General features: G+C 42.1%; 7 protein-coding genes and 1 non-coding gene across 8 annotated transcripts; 4 read left to right on the top strand and 4 right to left on the bottom strand.

Annotated features, from left to right (window-relative positions):
* Window positions 1-221: 221 nt before the first annotated feature.
* On the top strand, window positions 222-2,141 carry SS1G_06558 (hypothetical protein; the record flags this gene model as incomplete). The annotated part of the gene is made up of 2 exons (XM_001592267.1): window positions 222-266; window positions 318-2,141. 2 exons carry the CDS (start codon window positions 222-224, stop codon window positions 2,139-2,141), a joined length of 1,869 nt encoding a protein of 622 aa, XP_001592317.1.
* A 639-nt stretch (window positions 2,142-2,780) lies between these two features.
* SS1G_06557 (predicted protein) lies at window positions 2,781-5,150 on the top strand (the record flags this gene model as incomplete). The annotated part of the gene is made up of 2 exons (XM_001592266.1): window positions 2,781-4,221; window positions 4,417-5,150. 2 exons carry the CDS (start codon window positions 2,781-2,783, stop codon window positions 5,148-5,150), a joined length of 2,175 nt encoding a protein of 724 aa, XP_001592316.1.
* Window positions 5,151-7,630: 2,480 nt separating this feature from the next.
* On the top strand, window positions 7,631-7,782 carry SS1G_14530. The gene has a single exon. It is a non-coding gene; the product is annotated as a tRNA-Ser (tRNA).
* A 599-nt stretch (window positions 7,783-8,381) lies between these two features.
* Window positions 8,382-9,794, bottom strand: SS1G_06555 (hypothetical protein; the record flags this gene model as incomplete). The annotated part of the gene is made up of 5 exons (XM_001592265.1): window positions 8,382-8,668; window positions 8,735-8,753; window positions 8,824-9,125; window positions 9,346-9,503; window positions 9,778-9,794. The coding sequence occupies 5 exons, from the start codon at window positions 9,792-9,794 to the stop codon at window positions 8,382-8,384; spliced, it is 783 nt and encodes a 260-aa protein (XP_001592315.1).
* Window positions 9,795-10,779: 985 nt separating this feature from the next.
* Window positions 10,780-13,177, bottom strand: SS1G_06554 (hypothetical protein; the record flags this gene model as incomplete). Its single annotated transcript, XM_001592264.1, has 7 exons — window positions 10,780-10,826; window positions 10,863-10,914; window positions 11,233-11,288; window positions 11,582-11,626; window positions 12,091-12,180; window positions 12,790-12,864; window positions 12,916-13,177. 7 exons carry the CDS (start codon window positions 13,175-13,177, stop codon window positions 10,780-10,782), a joined length of 627 nt encoding a protein of 208 aa, XP_001592314.1.
* Window positions 13,178-13,461: 284 nt separating this feature from the next.
* Window positions 13,462-13,810, bottom strand: SS1G_06553 (hypothetical protein; the record flags this gene model as incomplete). Its single annotated transcript, XM_001592263.1, has 2 exons — window positions 13,462-13,584; window positions 13,718-13,810. The coding sequence occupies 2 exons, from the start codon at window positions 13,808-13,810 to the stop codon at window positions 13,462-13,464; spliced, it is 216 nt and encodes a 71-aa protein (XP_001592313.1).
* A 363-nt stretch (window positions 13,811-14,173) lies between these two features.
* SS1G_06552 (hypothetical protein) lies at window positions 14,174-15,012 on the top strand (the record flags this gene model as incomplete). The annotated part of the gene is made up of 4 exons (XM_001592262.1): window positions 14,174-14,227; window positions 14,311-14,694; window positions 14,755-14,865; window positions 14,989-15,012. 4 exons carry the CDS (start codon window positions 14,174-14,176, stop codon window positions 15,010-15,012), a joined length of 573 nt encoding a protein of 190 aa, XP_001592312.1.
* A 1,509-nt stretch (window positions 15,013-16,521) lies between these two features.
* Window positions 16,522-20,026, bottom strand: SS1G_06551 (hypothetical protein; the record flags this gene model as incomplete). Its single annotated transcript, XM_001592261.1, has 5 exons — window positions 16,522-17,270; window positions 17,325-18,731; window positions 18,782-19,398; window positions 19,459-19,724; window positions 19,784-20,026. 5 exons carry the CDS (start codon window positions 20,024-20,026, stop codon window positions 16,522-16,524), a joined length of 3,282 nt encoding a protein of 1,093 aa, XP_001592311.1.
* Between the last annotated feature and the right edge of the window lie 1,114 nt (window positions 20,027-21,140).

Below are 21,140 nucleotides of genomic sequence, written 5' to 3'. Positions count from 1 at the left end.
TGAAAATTCCTCCCCATTCTCTCAAATTACCTTCACTCCTCAACCTGTCTCATCCTTTAATTTGATTCGCTCACCATCCTCTTCGACATACCCCCGAGATTCCCGACGATCTTTAGTTTGACGAAAGTATGCCAGAAAAACAATTCACGACTCTAACATACGCCGCGGGCGCTTCTCTTGCTGCAATTACACTTGTCTATGTATTTGCGCCGACCTTCCTGATGGACGAACAGAACTCATCATCCAACACGAGGAAGAAAGGAGTGGTAGGCTTGATCAATAGTGCCAATGATTGTTTTATAAACTCAGTACTCCAGGCCCTCGCAGGCCTAGGCGACCTACGCATATATCTCATTAGGGAGACACATAGGAGGTCTTTGGATAACTCGGAGGTATATAGTCAGATTGTGGAAGACCCGGCGCGGCAGGGCCTGCCAGCATGGAAGGTAGAAGGTCTACAAAAGGGCTTAGTCACCACGGGTCTGAAAGAGATCTTGGATGCATTGAACGAAAGACCCCTGTATAAAAAGACCATATCTGCTGCACCATTTGTATCTGCGCTAGAAGCTGCCTTTAAGCAGAGGATTAGCCGGCAACAACAGGACGCGCAAGAGTTTCTCCAAGTAGTCGCCGAAAGGTTAAGCGATGAGTACCATGCAGGTCACAGGGCAAGGAACCACGCAAGGAAGTTAGGGGCTACCACTGCTGCATCCGCAGAGTTACACACTTTAGATGAAAGAGTTGTGAACGAAAAGTTGGCCCAGCTTAGTCTGGGTAATAGCGCGACATCTGGCACAGATTCTTCTGCGGCGAAAGCGCCATCTGCTTCTTCTCATGACTCAGAAAAGGCAAGCTCAACATCCTCTAGGTCGCCCCAACAAGGTGGAGAACCTAGTAACGACTTTGATAACGAGGATGGGTTCCCATTTGAAGGTGGTTCTGAATCACAAATCGAATGCTTAACCTGTGGTTTTAAACCAAAGCCTACTCAGACAACCTTCTGTTCTTTGACGTTATCAGTTCCTCAGGTTACATCTACCACTTTAAATGCATGCTTTGACGGAATGTTTAAAACAGAATATATTGAGGACTTTAAGTGCGAGAAGTGTAGATTAGTACATGCCCTGGAAACCTTTGAACAAGAATATTCTTGCTCGAATTCAGAGAAATTCAAGGAAAAGACCCAAAAGTCGATAGACAAGCTGAAGGCTGCTATAGAAACAAATCCCGAAGAGGAGCTTCTCGATGTTGAACTGCCAGATTCGAAATTCGCGCCCAAGCGAAAAATCGCTAAACATGTCCGTATTACCAAATTTCCAAAGGTTATGGCAATTCATCTCTCAAGGTCAATTTTTGAGTCTAGGACAACCATGAAGAATTCCGCGAAGGTAGCATTTCCTGAACAATTACCCCTTGGAGGCTTATTGGAACGACGGAAGTACAAGCTTCTTAGTCTAGTATGCCACAAGGGAAGTCACCATAGTGGACACTATGAATCTTTCCGGAGGCAAAACCTTGTTGCTCCATTTTCAACCCCAAATACCTTTCAGCCATCAGTCGCGTATGCCAAATCTTTAACTTCTAGCCCTTCAGTACTTTCGACACCTCGAACAAATGCTATTCCAGGGGATGATGGTGATAATACCACACTCTCATCGACCCCTGAATTATTATCCCCAACGACAGCATCTACCACATCTCTGCCAGTCATCAATGGGCGCAACTCGGTAGACTCTTCACTGAATAACAAACGCCTCTCTAGCATAAATCCAACGTCGGCTAGTTCTGTTGCATCGTCGTCCAAAACTGCAGGTCCTACATCCGCCCCGCGTGACTCTGACACCGGCAGCATCCGGTCCCTAGGACGTTCGGCTCGGAAAACTCTATCGAAAGTATCCAGTACAATCAGTCGATCGTCTCCCACTTCATCATCCCCAAAGTCATATCCATCCAACCAAGAGAGGAGCCGGACGTTTGGAACGGAAACAGTTCGTGCTAAGCGAAAGAAGAAGGCAGTTGAAAGGTGGTGGAGAATTAGCGACGAAAAGATAAAAGAGAGTAAGACTAGTGAAGTTCTGGACATGCAGAAAGAGGTTTATATGTTGTTTTACGAGCTGGAGAGGGGAGAGGAAGATTCATAAAAGCATTTTCGGCATCGTTTGCATGGAAATTAGGGTTTGTTTGTACTTTGTATATTGAATTTTTGAACTTGTACATGATACCGGGGGTTGGTTTGAATTGATAGACGGACATCAATCTAGAGAGAGGATATTGAAAGGGACGGGGAAGTCTCATACACCCTAGGTTAATCTGATGGTTCAAATAATAACATTTGACATTATTATGGATGACTACTAGATATATATATAAGTATCATCGAGGAAAAGTGGTGACCGTATATAACTCGCCCACAGTAGAGATGGATGTGAGATCTTACTGGAGCAGAAATAAAAGCCGAACATCAAAACTCGGATTCACCAGCCGTGAATTTATCAAAAACTACTCTCGACTGATCAAATAATAATTATTTACTCAGAATCAAATCAATTGCTTATACCACTCGAGTGAATAATATACTAGGGCTCTAGACTAAAGTATTAATATACAAACAGAAATACAACCACGGATTACAAGGAATACCAGAGCAAAGCCCGCTCGCCCCTCAAAAACTAAAAAAACGCGCTTCGCGCTCTCATTCTCATTTCGCGAACCTCAAAATTCCACTTGATCACAACCATTGCATCACAATTGCGACAACAGACCTATGAATATGCGCCCAAATGGCTCCTAGCAAACAACATCGATACGATAGCTCGCCTTCACCACGCGCAAGAGGGACTTTTAGTTCAAAGGATAATAAAACTGGGTCTGATGGCGTGGGATGGGGAACCAGGGCGGCGAGGACGCCTGTGGATAATTGGATAAAGAGAATCTTGGACGACGAGGGTAATGATGGGGAGGATCCGAGTGTGGATATTGAGGGCGTTACACGAGACATTGGAAAATTGAGAGAAGAGGAAGCTAATGGGACGGGTAGAGGTTGGGATACGGATCTTGAGTTTACGACTAGAAGTATGGATTTTAATCACAGTCCGCGATTGAAAACGGCGGGTATACCGAGTAGGATTGAGGAGATTATGGAAAATGAGAGGAGTTTTGCTGAGGACGATGATGAGGAAGAGGAAGATCGGGAAGCAAATGTTGTCAAAGCTCAGGGAAAGCCGGCGACGAAAGATAAATTCGTCGTTAAACCTGAGAATCAGAATGGGTCGCAGACAACACGGGACGAGAATGCGATAAGGGAGACAGTTCGTGCTAAATCACAAGAACGAAGAGATCGTTTGCGAAAGGAATTGAAAGAACGTCGCGAGGAGCGGAGACCAATCACTTCATATGAGGCTGAAGATAATAAGATTTCGCAGGAAAGGCAGGAAGGAGTATTGCGAAATAGGTTACCCAGGGAACGAAGAGCACGAAGTGGTGACTTTTCAAGAAATAATCCAGTTCATGTCGAAATTCCCATACGCAGCCTGCATAATAATAAAGAGAATATCATGCCGCTGGAAGAGAAACCTCTTTCGCGGTTAGAAAGAAGGTTCCAGGGAGAAGACGGCCTCAAGGCGATACAGAGAGCTCGCGAAAACAGATTAAGGCACGAACACAACCAGAAAGTCGGAGAAGATAATGAAACACGACCAAGGATTGAAAACAGCCGGAGGGCGTCAGAAAATCTTGAGCCACGGTTTTTTGAACGAGCTGAGACCAACGGCGAAATAGGTCAAATGCACGAAAAAAACATACTGGAGGAAGAAGGAGAAATAATACATGGAACTCCTATTACAGTATTCAGCGGGAACGAGAGGCGCCCGAATGGACCAAATTCAAAACAAGAAGATTCCCTTCAGATTTTAAGGAATCTCTCCAAAGCTATTACAGGTACAAATGGGAGCGGCGGCGACAGTACCGGTAGATCTGATAATAATCCGCAAGCTCGAATATTATCAGAAAGATCCCCATCCGAACTCGAGCATGCTTCCGAAAGGTTTAATTCAACACCGACTCCACCTCCATCCGCACCCATCGACCCACTCCTGTTGCCCACCCCAAAAGTTACAGGTGGGTGGATTGAGACCCCCGCACCACCGCGAATGCGCACCAATGGTAAAACCTCCAAAGACCAACCTCAGATCAAAGAGGAACCTTCGTCACCTCGCAGCAACAGTGAGCCCTCCAAACCCTCCCAATCACAGTCACGAACTCGTCCAACTCCAATAAACAGTGCTCCTACAGTTTCTGCAGCCGCCGACCTCCAGCGTATAGAAAAGGAAGCGCGGGTAGACGACTCTACTACTATCGACCGGGATTTCTCCTTATTTTTAACAAGTCAACCCACATCCCAGGCACCTGACACTATAGAGATCAATCTCGAAACTGATGAGAATGGCAAACCACTCTCTCATGAAGAGAAAGGAAAAAGACTAGAAGAGCTTGCATTCCATCGTATGAATCGAAGTTTAAAACATACAACAAGCAGTATACGTGATGCCAGACATGGTATTGAAAGGTTGGAACAACAAGTTGCATCTTCGGGTCCACATTCGCATTCCCCCAAAGAACTCGGGATTCCGACCCCAAAGACTTCATCCCGTCCCTTCTTCCTCGACACTCCACCAGACCCCCGCTTAAACCCGAATGTACACTACCTTATGATTCCCATTCCACGCCTCCGCTATCCTGGAACCAAAAAATTTACGTGGTTTGGTTTATTTTTCACAATATTCATAACTTGGTTTGTAGCCGAATGGGCAATGTGTGAAACGTATTGCCATCCCAAGTATTCGAATAAAGATGTTTGGCACCCTTCAGATCCGTTCTGGCCATGGGCTATCCCGACAAAAATTGATCAGTGGACGGGAAAGGTGGTTAGTGCGCGAATGGAAGATGTTTGGGATTGGTGGCAGGGATATGATGAAGAGATAAGGATTTGGAAGGAGGAGATGGCCAAGAAGCAAGAGATAAAAATACCCAAGATTGTAGAGGTAGGGGATGATGAAGCGGTGGAAGAGGTGGTAGATAAGAGCTGGACTAAAGGCAGTGGAGATAAAGGGGGAAGCAGTTGGTGGAGTTGGGATAACGATGAAGTTGTATAGCATCAGTATATTACAGTATAGCGCACAGAGCGTGCTTGGATTAGTGGATGGATACTTAGTTGGGTTTTAAAAGATGGAATATCCATGATGGAGTTTGGGGTTTACCATATCGGATTCATGGATTGGACTTGCATTGTATTGTGCAGATGCATTATTGTTCGGATGGATGGGATACCTGACTTGGGATTTTTCGATTTGCATGGTGCAGCTAGATTAGCTAGGTGTTTGGCGTGTGTGGTATTAATGCTCGGGTGAGCTGGTGCATTGGATTGGATTGGATGGTTTGGGATTGGGATTGGGATTGGGAATGAATTGAGTTGGGTTGATCACTCGAGTACATATATATTCCTCGCATAAATATCTTTTTCCGATTGAGTGATTCATTTCGATTGTGTGAACTGAAATGTGAAATGCAAATACAATAACATGACTGAGAGACAATGTATTGTAGATACTTAACTCTACGAGGCACATCGATATATTTCCAACTTGCGATATTAACGTCTCTTTAGCTGACTTCATAACCTACTCGTCTTTTTTTCCAAAATCAACTAGATGTAAAATACACAGTTCAATTACCTTTAGCTAAACCTCAAGCATATCATTAGCATAGAAAACTTTACGAGAACTTGCCCCTTAGGTCATATTTGTGGAATAGAAATAAGATAATTAATTGCAGCTGGTGTCTGTGTTCGAAAGCTGAAGATATGAGTAATTATATAATATCTATTGAATAACTTGGAGAGATCATAGTATCCAAGAATTTTTCACCGAATTTTTCACTGTAGTTTTTGATGTAAGATCTTATAATTGTGTTTTCATCTCGAGAGTATTTCTAATATCGTTGAATAGGTAACGAACTTATGTTGTAATTATATTGATAATTTGTAATTTTCTTACTTTGATAATGCTGGTTTGTTAGATGTTTCTTAGTTAGGGCTTGGATAACTTCACTTGTATGTTTAGATTGCTGCAAAGTTTGAGGCTCTTGATCTTTCGATGGCAGAGTTGTCAAGGAAATTCGAGTGAAACGAGGTGGAATTAAGGTATATGTAGAGATGACTTAATGCATCCTCAATAGTAACTTCGAATACTTTGAACAAATTGTAGTGTTTCCATATGCTGGTGTAGGTTCAGTATTCCAGACACTGTTGACTCTTTCAATGAATTTATATGGATGCTAGAATGGATGAAGCCTCTAGATTGATGGGTCTCTTTCGTTAGCACTTAATGTAGAAAGTTGTCCAATCACGAGTTATTATCAAACAGTTCGAACGTAACGGTTATTCTCGAGACTAGCTTCTTTTGCAAAGGGCTGCTCTCGGAGGGGGTGTTTATGAATTGAATTTTGGAGACAATGGGTTTGTGGGAGGTGAAGGTAGCTGGGAGGGATTAGGTGGATGTAGAGATTGCTGATTTGAGGGATGGTTGAAAGTCCAAGAGTGTGTTTAAATAGAAAAGGGGGAGAGAAAGAAAGGAAGAAGAGTATAATTTGTAAAATCAGACGCACTACTTACTATAAGCTACCGGTTATCGAATTCCATCGCTGCTGGTAACTTTAAGTGACATGTGCTAAAAGTTCAAGAGGGGTATCTTAAGAATTCAGTATACCCAACAGTTTCTGACTGCGGTCCAACAATGAGAAATCTTTGTTTAATATCAAATATTATTTAAATATTTATATTTATTTGAAATATTGAATTATATCCAAACATTGAAAGGAATTTAATCATTGAAAGCCTAAATCAAATCTAGCCTGCGGCTCCGGAATATTGGACACCTCAATTAGAAGAATTGCCATATATTTGAAATACATTTCGGCACTCATCCACAGGCAAGCAGTAAGAGAGTAAAGAACACAAATGGATATAGAATAGATATATATGATGAGAATGTATAATTAGGACGAGGAAAAAAGAATCCTGGAACATGTAAGTCATGTAACGATGTCTACTTTCATTGTACATCACCAAACTCTTGGATAGATATACCACATTAAGTCAGATAACTAACCCGAAAAGTACCACCGCCCTGCATATAACACAGACATATTGACACATGGAGAATGTCCCTGTTCCACAGACGTAAGACTGAAGTTGTTATGCAGGCATTTCTACTTAGGAACTAGTAAGCCAGTTCTGGCTACATGTACGTACTGTCAGAACGATCAATCAGCGTTCACTGTTCATCTCTTTCTCGACGGTTAGTTTTCGTCTGTTGATCTCTCCAAGGTCAAAATGGGGCAAGGTAATATCTGAAGTTGGAGGAAAACCAGGCAAAGATCACTCACTCATCGAGGACTTTTAGAAAGCACATCCTCCACAATAGCTAAGATTCATACCTATATCGTACATAATGGCAACTTCCTCAATCTTTACCGGATCCACCCGCTGCAGAACATCACCAAACCCCTGGACTATCCCCACTTGAAACGCATATAAATATTTAAAACTTCAGTGCACCAGCACAATTTCACTGCAGGCCGGATGGTGTAGTTGGTTATGTAAGTCCACACACGCTGTCTTTCCCTCTCTTCAATCACTAACAATCTTGACAGCACGATCCCTTTACAATTGAATCTTCAGATCATTTCGAACGGGGTAGGTCCAGGGTTCGAGCCCCTGTCTGGTCAGTTCATCTTTTTGCTTTTTGGGGATTGAGGGGTGATGAAGGGGAATGTTGTTTGTTTTTCGCTTATGGCAGAATTTTTTGAGATGGTTCCCAGAAACCCCATAATAAAATCCACCAGTAACCTAGTGTCTGGAATGGCTGTATGACGCCAAGTTACTTAAAGTACGTCGAACTAGTCAATTCCTAATTCAGAAATTTTATATCAAATCGTGAATGATATGTCGTTATATTATTTATTAGCTGCAATTCGAGATATAAAAGTTTCGGTGAATACTCCGAATAGATATTTCATTTCGGTAGGCGAATAGGAAACCTATAATCATACTATATCTTTTCAGTAGTATTTAATATTACAACAAATTTCAATACTTTTAGTAGTGTGGAATTCAATACTACGTATATAAAATAAGATCTTATACATTTCCGAAAATAATAATAAGCATCAAGGTTCAGGCGCGCGTATAAAGAATACCGGGAATACTAACAAAAACACTGGCCTCTACCTCGGGCTACTCTTGCAACCAGGAGACATCCTGACCTGGTGAATCGTATCATCTAACCCCTCAAAAATAAGAACAAACACCCTCATCTAGCAGCTCATCAATATGACCGAGTCAGCCAGGGATCTTTTAACAATTCCCTTGCCGTCTTTCGCTTCTCCGGTTCCCACTGCAACATCGACTTAATAAAGTTAAGGAAAAGCTCTTTATCCATCCCATTGAGATTCTCCTCCGCATCCTCAAGACTACTAGGAGGTAAAAGCGGTAAGCGATCTGGTTCATCTTCGTCTGGTTCAAGCCATTTACCATTCCAATCGAACCATTCCGCAGATCTCTCACCCCGCTTGATGAGCTCCAGTGGTGGTGGTCCGAGAAGAGATATCAGTTCTGTAAGATGAGCGTGAGTTGTGTAGCGCCCGCGTTTCGGATCTTGTCCACTGAAGAGATGTTTACCCTCGAAGATATCCCAGATCTACTGCTAAATCAGTATAAGAAATTTTTAAGAACTTATTTTTGCATAGAGAAGGGCTACATATACTCACCATAGCGCCAACATTCCAGATATCAGCACTATAACTCCATGGGAGACGAAGCATTACCTCTGGACACCTGTAAACATCGGGATAAACGTCATCGTTGTTAATTTTTGTCCCATATACCGCATTTCCAAAGTCGCAAAGTATTGGCTCTCCAATAGACGCTGGCATATCTAGAGTCCGAGAAACATATATTTCTCGATCTACTGCTTTCCTGCGCGGTGAGGGTTGAGCAATCTCGGCTTCTTCAAAAGCAGCAAGAATAGAGCTATCTTCGATAAGATGAAGAATATTATCAGATTTAATGTCTAAGTCAGTTAAAGTCAGCAGAGATTCTAGCATGAAATCCAACTGTAAATTAACCTGTGTGTATCAACTTCCGATCTGTGTGAAGAGAGTCTAGAGCTAGTAAAAGACGTTGAAGGATCACTCGAAGCAGATCTTCCGTGAGTCTATCACGAGCACTCCGTTCGAGAAGTGTCCTTAAACTGTCCCAGAGTGGTTCATATACTAGACATAGATGCTTACTACCGCGATTGATCAATTCGAATGAATCAAGAGCAGAACGCACATAGCGGTAGCCAAGTCTTGATTTGTTTCCCTGGCTAATATGCTTATAAATGACAATCTCATCGGTATTCTGGCCATCATTTGTAAATATTTTGACGGCAACATGACGGTGGCCTCTATTTCCAAATTAGCTCTATCTTATGTTGAAGGTGTTGTAGCATCACTAACTGTAAATCCCGTGCAAGCCACACCGTTGACGAACTTCCAAACCCTAGCTTTCCAACGACTTGATACCGCGAGGAAAGAACATCCCCAATGCGAGTTGGGTAATATCGCCCAATTCCGAAATTTTCTTCTTCAACCTTTTCCAACGGGTTGATAAGAGGGGATTTCACATTTGGTTATAGCCGTGGTGGAGAGGGTGACCGTTTGATGGCACTTTTGACCCACTTCAGGAGTCCAGCCATGAGCTCCTGCAATATGGTTGATGATTCGGCGGATAATGCTGTGTAGATTTGATGGTTTACGCTGTAGCAAGTAGTCAAAAGCGATGAAAGTGGGAACGAATCGTAGTCTAGTTTTCACATCGATCCTCTTCCAAAGTTTTTATAATTAAGGTTACTGTTGGTACGAGAAGGATACGGAAGACGTAGCACCCACGGATTACGTAGGTCCTGTATGTCTAATTGTATTCTGTCTAAAGAGCTAGCTACATATTGAAAGTAGTAAGTCTTATATAGACTTACTAAAAGAGCTAGTCTCTTTCGCGTTCGCTTAGTTCTTTATTACAGTAGTAATTGAATTGAAGTCATTCACTTCGTTCACACAGTTACTCTTTTGATTGTAAATTTTAGACGAACGTTTTTTTGATGTCTAATCAACTGTTTTCTGCACCTTTGGCCGACGACAAAAGGGTTAATTAACCTTTGTCTCTGTTAAAAGGAATGACCTTATACAGGGAATATGTTACGAGGTTTGCCGTCTAGATCACGTGGAAGTGCTCCAGGCTCTCGAGGTGGTTTATAACTAGGCGTCAAGCAGGGACTTAAAGTAATGACAATAATGCAATTCGTAACTAATAGTAGAGTATACTAAATGATTGATCTTGAGCACGAAGCTCTATACAAAGGAAATCCATCTTGATTATATAGACCTTCGTGTTCTAGCTGATCAGTAGGATCAGTATGGCTCAGTACTGAGCTTGCTGATCCTCACTGAGTCAGTCACATGATATTGGTAGCACGTGAGCGTCTTCTTGTTACCCGGCGTAACATATAGACGGTTAATTGTATAGCTTTTTGTCAACCCATATAGGGTGTAATTACTGTGAATAATCCTGATGCTTTATTACTACGAATTCTATGGTTTTCATGCACCGGATGCCTGCCTATTTCCAGTTTGCAGGACTAATAAAAATGTATTCAATGAGATATATAGAAGGTGGACTAGCTTCTATGGCGCAATTCCGATTTCCCAACTCTCTAAAGTTTTGGCCTTTGCTTTATTCATACTTGCTTATCTCGATTAGTATATACCAAACCCGTGAATGCCAGCAGACGATAAAACGTCCCAATGATCAACAGCATACTGTGAAGTATTAGCTATAGTTCAGGCGTTATTGAAACAAGAAGCTAAACCCCAACCTGATATCGAGTTCAAGTTGGTTAACCGTATATCCAGTCCATGCAGCCGCCGAATCAATATCATAAAGATATTTCAATGGGACCGTATGGCAATGAAAATAAGCTTCCGAGAGCTATGTCTTATCTCGAAGTTAGTAAGATCTCGAGAGAATGAAGTAGATATTACCCCGGGACAAAGTCTCCATAGCCATTCGAGATGCCATGTTTTGATAGTGGATAGAGGAGAACCATAGCCTCCGAATACTCCGATGATTAAACTAACAATCACTGCCATGAGAGGACCATTTTCTCGGCGTGTAGTTACGGAAACACAAGATGCTAGGCTGTAGATACCTACATGGTCAGCCATTTACGTAGTAAAGGCTCTGAATGTACGAACAGTAGAAGTAAAGAGTGTTAAAAATTAGCAATATACTGAAAGGCATTCTCGGCGTTGCCAAAATACTGTAAAACGATGTAAAGTGTAAAGAGGAAAATGTCAAACGAAATAAAGTTGACAACGTTTTTCCAAGAAAGTACGCAGAACGACTGTGCCCCGAGCCCGCCTCACGCCAATAGACTGACTCTGAATTTAATCAGTATTGAGCACAATGTAAGGATGGGATTCCTACTTTCTTCACCAAATATTCTGACTCCTGGTGCAGCAGCAGCAAGTCCTTCACTAGTTAGATCAATTGTTCGAGGTTGGACCAGATAATGAGAGATCAATGTTCAAGACAGTTTAAAGCTATGAAATGCATGCAAGCAGGAGTACTATTAATGCTTTGACTGCAACTGGAGAGAAACATACCAATTGCCAGACAAGACAGTAAACCGAGTTGTGGAACCAACATATAGTTCGTCGCGCTCGAAAGTAATTGAAATGGTGGGAGGAATATTCCTTGAAATAGTAATCCATCAATTCTATAAACAGAGAGACCTATTAGAAGCCCGGCAACTGCACCCACTACAATTTCTAAGAGAAAGCCGGATAATTGCCTCGTTTGTTGTCTAACCGATCGAAGAAAACAATAACACATTTGACGATGCCATGATGCACCTCTAGCAGCAGCTGATTTAGAAAGAGTGTCCAAGAGTGTTAACCTTTCTTCTGCACCGTGACGGCTGAACTGTATCTTACGATTCCGATGAAGATTCCATCGATTTATCAAGCTGGGTATGGTCATTTGTGATTTTCTCCAGCCAGGCTTGACGTATCTTTCGCCTTGTCCTGATATAATATACATTAATACATCTGCCGGATTGCACTGCTTGGGTATAGAAAACCCCGCATTTTCGAAATATTCAATTGCATCCACTGCTCTGGCGAAATATAATTCTTGACCGTTAGCAAGTAGTAAAAGTCTATCCAAAGACTGGAAGATTTCTACACGAGGTTGATGTAGAATACATATAACAGTAATACCAAGTCTACATAGAGCTTTAAGTAGGCCAATAATAGACAACGCGGAAGTGGCGTCTAATCCGGATGTAGGTTCGTCAAGTACTAGGGCTAACAGAGCCGCTGCAAGCTCAATTCCAATACTTACACGCTTCCGCTGCCCACCTGATATTACTGGCTTAACTGAATCACCCACAAGACTGTTTTGAATGTGACTGAGACCGAGACAGGACAATAAATCATCAACATATCTTTCAATCTCTTTCTCGGCCCATGATCGAGGTAGGCGTATTCTTGCAGAATGAAGAATGTTCTCTCTCACCGTAAGTTCTGATAGTACAACATCATCTTGTGGAATGTAAGCGATTATCTTCTTGAATCTGGTTTAATCAGCCTGGTTTTCAGCGTACCGCATGTAATACATGTACTCAGACATACCTCTAGCATCTCCATTCACATAAGTCGTTCCTGAGGTATTTTTGAGTTTCCCCATAAACAGTCGAACAAAGGTTGCTGAAGAGATCAGTATTGAGGGGTAGAAAACTCTAAAAGAGACAAACTAACACTTCCCAGCTCCGGAAGGGCCCATCACGGCCAACATTGAGCCTGGTTCTACTTTACCAGATACACCTTGCAGTATTGTCTTTCCACTTTTCAAACGTAGCCCTAAATAATCAAAGCCAATCTCAAAACGTAAGGCACTTGTCCCAAGACATTGTTTGAGAGATCCAACGAAATTTTGTATACTTGCATGGTGGGGCTCGAAATTGACGTTGGTATCTCTTGCCTCTAGCTCATCGAGCTGCTCATATACAGTATTCCCCATTATCATTCCCAGTTTTTCAGAGCTCGCAAGTGTCAAACGCTGTCTCACGGTGCGATTGTTTTTCCGGACAGAAGAGCCAAGTGAAACAATAACAACCAGAACAATATCAATGATAATCACCAGAAAGATTCCCAGAAATGGAAATTGCCTGGAACTTCCCGGCCGACATGAAGATATCGCATCGCACTGAATAGGTTTGAAAGATCCCAAGGGACAATAGTAACCCGAAGGGCATAGAATCTGCCTCCGACTTCCGTGAGGACAATAATATCCCGACTCACATATCATTGGAACGTTGGGGCCTTGACTTTGCTGGCACGTATTCCACAGTGTCTCCAGACGGATAATCTCACATTCTGGCGTAGGGGGACAATATTGAGGTGGAACTTGATCCGTATTATTTGGACCTATAAAGTTAGAATAGTGGATATTCAAGATACATTGAATGGAAACCTACAAAAGAAACCAAGACTGCAAGAATTGATGTTACTTAAAGCTATAGGAAGAGCTCCAGTAAGACATGTATTATTTGAATCTAACCTGGAAGCCATTGCCGACTTCGGAAACGTGTGTATTATTTGCAGTTAAATCGAAAGCCATGGCTTGACTGAGATTTGGCCCACAGGTCGACATCATTGCTCGTGTAGAGTTAAAGTTCGGGAATGAACGAGGGACTGAAGATATGTATATAGAGTTCGAACTAAAGGACGGAGCAAAGGAATGAACAAGGTAATCACGCTCGCAGGATTCAAAATCTCGGGAAAAGTACGGTTAACTTCCTTCCCCCCTATCATAAAATAATACACATGGCGTTAAAAAACAGCATTGTGACAGGGCCCGTCACCAGCGCTTACATGCACTTGGCATAAATATGAGGATCTTTAATACTCCGTAGAGTCATGCTCCAGGGCTGCGGCGATCGATTCCAAATATATACCGGTATGTCGTCCTAAGATTACCCAGGAGATCAAACATATCCAGAAGTTGGTCGAGAAAATGGCAGCTCCTCCGGAAAAACATATTCATGATATCAATGGATCTTGGTTACTTGTAAGATAACGAGCGATGCTTTATTTTCTTATCACCTGGTGTCGGGAGTCCGTGCTGACTAAGTATTTCTTGGCTATTTCTAGAACAAACGTCTATCGGATCCTATTGAACATATCCTCCGACTTCAAAACGTGAATTGGTTTTTACGACGCGGCATATGTTTCGCAGAAGTAATCCTGCATGCAACGCAGACACAGGATGAGGATGGTCTGGCTACACTCACCATGGAGAGAGTTGCCAGCGTGGGACTCGCAGGCTCGACGGAAATTAGACCATTGAATTGGGATACGAAAGAATTTAAAGATCATATATGGGGGAATACACGGACACGAAGCAGATATATTCCTACCGCGGACGTAGAAGAAGGAGAGGATTTCCTCACGTCGGGATGGCTAGAGGAGACGGCTTTAGGTCTTTGCATTCAGGATAAAACGGAATCGGCAACGGGTTCATGGTCAAGTGTTACAGTATGCCACTCCAGTTTCCTGATTAGCACTGCGCATCATGACTGACTGGATATATCATAGGTATGGGGTTTTGAAATGATCAAGGAAGAGCGGAGATTAGCACGACACATTCTTGTTCGAAAGGGATATGAGATTGCAATGGCAAAGTTGATCTATGACTATATCGGACCTGTAAAACGCCAGGTGCAATGTTTTCGATATTAATATGGCACTGGCAACTTTACGATTATCAATAAATCCAGATAGACTTATTCTTTGGAGAAAACTAACTTGGGAATAGAGACTCTCGGATAGCTTTCCGGTGATCACGGCGCATAGGGCAAAAAGGATACAAGGAACAAGGCGCTACGGAAACTATATTAGGATCTCCGATTGGAGATGATCTCGAGGATATCAATCTATGTAAAATAGCACAAGAATATTTTAATAATTCATATATTTACGACCGTATTGATAAAAGATCTCAGATGATCTCACGACCAACAAAGTAGAAAGACATCAGACGATCTAAATAATTTAATAAACTTTCCCTAATATCCCCCTTTCCCCATCCAAATGCCCCCTCACCCCTTATGATCCACCGCGTTTCGTTCTCGTGGAAATGCCCCTATAGCTATACCGCGGTATATCAAACCAGAATCCACACCGCAAGGCAGTACTAGAGGTAAGGAATTCCAAACACGATAAATCTTTCTATACAAACCAATACCTGTAGCATCCCAAAAGATCCAGCCAACCTAACATCTTCCAGAATGCGAAACTTACAACGGATTGTTACTCGAGTCCCAGATTGCGTCTACCACATGATGTTTCAATATTAAGGTTACTGTTACTGTAGAGAAAGATAAACTCTAGATAGATAGAAAGAAGTTTTACTGATAACTGATTCATGAACAGAAGCGATTTCCAACCTAGTTCTAATTACTTACTCGTACACACAAGGACACAAAGACATCATCGGCCCAGAACTTGAAAATCAAAATATCATATCATATCATACAGAAATATTACTTTTGAATTAAACACTTTATAATTCATCAATAATGATATTTTGTACAATCTAATCTAATACTGTAATATAATGAGAATTATTAAAAGATTGGGTGGAAGAGGCCTCTATATTGACTATATTACTACGTGTGTAGGCATATTAAGATCTCCTCTTGGTATCCTCGGAGGGGACCAATATGCCTGCTTATGGTTCATCTAATCTAGCCTGTTTAGGTAACCGTATTACTAATCACGACACGTGATTAGTACCGGTAACTTCTATTCCTTTTAACAAGAATTGTATTGCATTCATTATATTGTACTATAAGAGAGCCGAGTAATTAGTAATCACACAGAGTAAGTAAATCTTTAAAGATGAAAAAATACCCCTAGATTTCTATCTAGGAGATTTAGAGAAGATATAAGGATTTGGACTATTATAATTTTTTTATTAATATTCAATGATAAGTCTTTATAAGACTTACATATACCATACATAGATACATGAACAAGGTAAGGAGAGAAAGAAGATAAAAACTACAAGCACCATTTGAGATATTCAGATAAATTACTTAGATTATTAGATTGATAAAATACAAGTCGATATGATATACATCTTCCATCTCGCCCATCTCGCCCATCCCACTCATTCCATCCATACATACATAGTCCAAAAACCATACACAAAGCCCCCATATCTAATATCATGCGCCCTCGAAGGCGATTTTTGAATCTTCTAACTTAGTATCTAAACCCAAACGCCTTGATCCTATCCTATTCCCTTAGTAGTAAATACCATCCATTAATAAAACCACAGAAAAACCAGCACTCCCCTCCCTAGGAACTAAAATCACCACTCTCAGCATCCCTAAACTTCTCATCCACCTGCGCCACCTTCGAACCCTTCCTAGTAACATGCGAACTCTGCGCCTGCAAAATCTCCATAATAGCCTTCCCACTATCCATCTCCCGCACATCTCTCACCACACCCGTTCCCCTCTTCTTCTGATGTCTAAAATAAACCCTCTTAATCCACTTCCAGGATTCTATACCCACGAAAAATAACATAGATTCTATGAATACAATGCCCCATTCCCACGTAATACCCTCATGCTTAAAAACTTTTCGATTAATGACAGGAATATAAAGCGTTGGGAAAACCGTTACGAAACCAGAAATCACAGCCCAGAATAAAAGTTTATTGGCCCAAATATCGTGGATCCATTGCGTGAAATATTTCTTACTGCCGGGCTTCATGCGGAAGAAAGACCGGCGAAGATTAATCATTTCCCAAGCGAGGAAGAGCGAAAACCAGGTTAGACAGACGAATGTAGTGGCGCGAGCTCGGAAGACATTATCGCATTGTGCAGAATAGCCATCGTTGCATTCGGAGCCGAGATCACCGGTGCCCCAGCCGAAGAGAACGAGAGAGAAGGCGGAAAGACAGAGGGCGGCCATCCAGAGACCGTAGACTAACATATCGATCATTACTTCGTTGGTGAATACACCTCTTTTGAGAGATTGAGGTGGTCGATCCATGATATCTGGGGCTGCTGCTTCGAAACCAAGACCCATATCTGGCATACCTAAATTTATTTGCGTTAGTAAATCATCTAGTTATTTAGTTTGACAGAACCTACCAGATGTGATCATAATGACCCATAGAATCTCCACAGGTGTTAAAGGAAACACGGAAGTTCCGGTGGAATCTTTAAAGGCGAGTCCGATGAGAAGCGTGCAAGCTTGAGCAATATTTTGGGCCAACAAATGTAATATAAACTTTTGGATATTGTCAAACATTCGTCTTCCTTCTTCAACAGCATTAAGAATCGAAGCAAAATTGTCATCCTTGAGAATGATATCTGATGCATCCTTAGCTACATCAGATCCCATCTGACCCATTGCGATACCAACATCTGCTTGTTTTAAAGAAGGAGAATCGTTAACACCATCACCTGTCATAGCAGCAAAGAGCTTTCGTCTGTGTAGAGCTTCAATCATGCGAACTTTGGTCTGTGGTGAGCATCGTGCGATAACTAGAGGTAGGATTGGAAGGGCGTCAATTTGTTTCTCGCTAAGCTTGTCGAATTCGCTTGCTGCCATAACCATCACATTCATACTATCTCTTCCTATTGTAGAAGTATCTTTTGGTAAAATGCCAACCTGGGCTGCGATAGCACGTGCAGTTTCTGGATGATCGCCAGTAAGCATGTGCACCGCGATACCTGCTTGATGACATTGTTGGACCGACGCCTCGGATTCTATACGAGGAGGATCGTAAAGACCAATGAGTCCATGGAAGATTAAATCATCCTCCACTTCCATCCTCAAATTTTCCTCTGCTTCTCTTCTTTCTTCTTCAGTCTTGAATTGTTGCGCATCTATCTTCGCAGGGCCCTCCCATTCTTTACCAGCCAGAGCTAATACACGTAGACCCTGTGAGGCAAGAGCTTCCATGTTGCTGAGAATCTCCTCACGCATCTCTTCTGTCATTACTACAATGTCATCGTTTCGCATTCTTACACGTGGACAGGATGAAATCACCCTTTCGACTGCACCCTTTGTGAAAACCATCGAGTTCCCAGATTCTCCGTGTTCGAAAATGACAGACATCTTCTTGACTTTAGAGTCGAAGGGGAATTCAGCAAGTTGTTTCCATTGAGGCGAGTCTCCGGCCGTCCACCGTTCCCTATCCCATCCAAATCTGTGGGCAAAGACCTGAATTGCGATTTCAGTTGGATCACCTCTTGCTTTCCATCCATCTTCGCTTTTGTGAATATGAGCAAGATTTGCCATTGAAGCAATGTTAAGCAACGCTCGAAGATCATTATTATCTTGTAAAAGGTTTGAAAATGAATCTGTTTTTTCTTCGCTCTCCTCTTTATCCATTTGATATGGAGATTTCTCGCAGTGGGACAAATCTCCTTCCTCGGGATTGATCGGGTTGCTAGACGGTCCAACAGAGTAGGTTCCTCTAGACGGCATCCAAACCTTCTTTGCAACCATTTTTCCTTGGGTGAGAGTTCCAGTTTTATCCGAGCAAATATCTGCAAAAGTTAGAAATTGAACATTACTATCAAAAAGAGAGGTATCTTACCAGTAACTGCGCCTAGTGCTTCAAGAGCGTTCATTCTGCGTACAACCACATTTTTCTCTGACATTACCTTAGTTCCTGCGGCCATGGTGATGGTCAAGACCACTATCAGTGAAGCAGGAATCATTGAAAGACCCGTAGCAACAGCGTAAATAATAACTTCTTGGTTATTAGAAAATTTGTTCGCGGCTAAGACAATGATTGCGCAGATAACAGCAACGATGAATAGTCCACAAGCAAGTCGGGATAACTTCTGTTGCAATGGAGTACCAACATTGGTGCCGAGAAAACTTCCGACAAAATCAGTCGTGGTAAGTGCCCAAGCCTGAGCATATCGATGCGGCTTTGCTTTACCAGCTTCATTACGCTTGACCTCTCGAATTTTACGTGATTTCTGTCCGAGAGACTTGGCAATCGATCCAACTTCTGTTTTCATACCCACTGCATAAACGATGCCGCGTGCTCGGCCTCTAGTAACAGGAGTGGAGCTGAAAGCAACATTACGACGATCACCAGTTGGGGTTTCGGTATCAAAAACCCCATTTGCATCCTTCGGGATTGGCAGTGCTTCACCGGTTATCATAGATTCGTCAGCCTCAAAGTTCATACTTTCAACTAATCTGAATATAATCTGTCAGTATATACATACAAAGAATGAAGGGGCAAAACCGCGAACGTACCGGATATCTCCCGGAATAGTATCACCCATCTTGACCTCGATCATATCACCAACAGCAATTTCAACAGTAGGCACCACTTGGATCTTTCCATCTCTAACCGCATTTGCCGTAGGGGAACTCAGGGAGCGCAATGAATCCATTGTCTTTTCCGCCCTGAGCTCATTGTAAAAGCCAATCACAATATTGAGAAATATGACTGCCGAGATGACACCACCTTCGATATATGAGCCAATACCGAAACTGACAGCCATGGCCATTATCAAAACCTAAAAAACAGACATGATGAGAAACAATCTTTAAGATGAGTTGGAATAAGTAAACGAACCAGAATCATCGCATTGGCGACTTGATGAATGAGAATCTTGACTGGTTGAACACCAGGTCCGTTATCAAGTTCATTTTTTCCGTACTCTTCGAGACGCGCTTTAGCTTCAGCTGTGGTAAGTCCATCCTCAAGGTTAACCGTCAATTCCTGTGCCAGTTTCTCATACGTTAAGCAATGAGCTAGGTTGCTCAGGGGTCTGTTCGATTGTCCCGAGACATGCTCGACAATGTCGGTTTTAGCCATGACGTATTGTGTGTTGGAGTAATGATAGAATGTGTCGAAATGAATAGACAATCATACAGGGCAAGATTGAACTGAAGAACTGTATAAACACTGTATCAAAAATATGGCGTATAATTTCTTACTTAAGAAACTTCTAAAGGCGGGGGACTTGCGTCCTTTATATATAGCATAGATATAGCACAATTGGTAAGGTTATCAAACAAACCATACGATACCTATCTATGGAAGAAAAACGACCAAGAGACCAGGTCTTGGTAGTACAAGGTTTATTCTAAATAGCTTCTGCGAGGTACCCCGCATATTGCGAATGGGAATCCGTCATGGCGAAGTATTGAACTTAGTACACCATTATCAAATGGGACCAAACTAAGCCAAGAATAGCCTCACCACTAGAGCACCGAGAGAATGTTCTACGTTCTTGGAGCCAAGTAGAAGCCAAATGGCCAAGAGAGTCAATTAAAGAAAAAATAGCGACGATTTCTTGCCATTCACTTGATAGGCCATAGAAAAACACAACGAAAACGATTACGAATTCTCTGCTTTCGACCATTGTCATCACAGTCAAAGACAGTCAATGTAAGACTGCAAACAATTGACGAATTGTAAGTCCCACATCGAGGTTCAAATGAAGTTCAACGGTCTTTTCGCACGAGAGGATCTCGGCTATTTATGACTAAGCTCGATAAGATAAAGTCTCTAAAAGTTGCCCAGAACAATACAAAGTAGCACTTAAATCTTGGTGTGACTTGGCCTGTAAGTTTAGTGGTTAAAGCCTGAAAGAAATTCCAATCGATGACATACCAGTATTCTGCACCAATTGGGTGCTTCAAAACTGACACGCGGGGTGTGCATAGCCCCCATATAACCATTGGATCAAGTATTGATAAGACTATTTTACTTAGAATGCTAACTACCAAAGTCATGCTTTTCAATAACAAGCAAACTAGATGCTCCTCTAACCTCAAAATTATAACGTGATCGGTCGCGTGATATACCAAGAGTTTGTTATGGTTATTAACCTTAGTCTTTACACCGGGTTCATTAGTGAGAGCTCTTTATTTCCGCCGGTATCCAACCACTCTTTTTAAGTACCAAGTAGTAGACTTAAACTAGC

The sequence above is a fragment of the Sclerotinia sclerotiorum genome, genomic scaffold (assembly GCF_000146945.2).
Source record: "Sclerotinia sclerotiorum 1980 UF-70 scaffold_8 genomic scaffold, whole genome shotgun sequence".
NCBI classification, from domain to species: Eukaryota; Fungi; Ascomycota; class Leotiomycetes; order Helotiales; family Sclerotiniaceae; genus Sclerotinia; species Sclerotinia sclerotiorum.
Note: the sequence above shows the minus strand (reverse complement) of the source record. Positions and strands in the feature narration are given on the sequence as shown.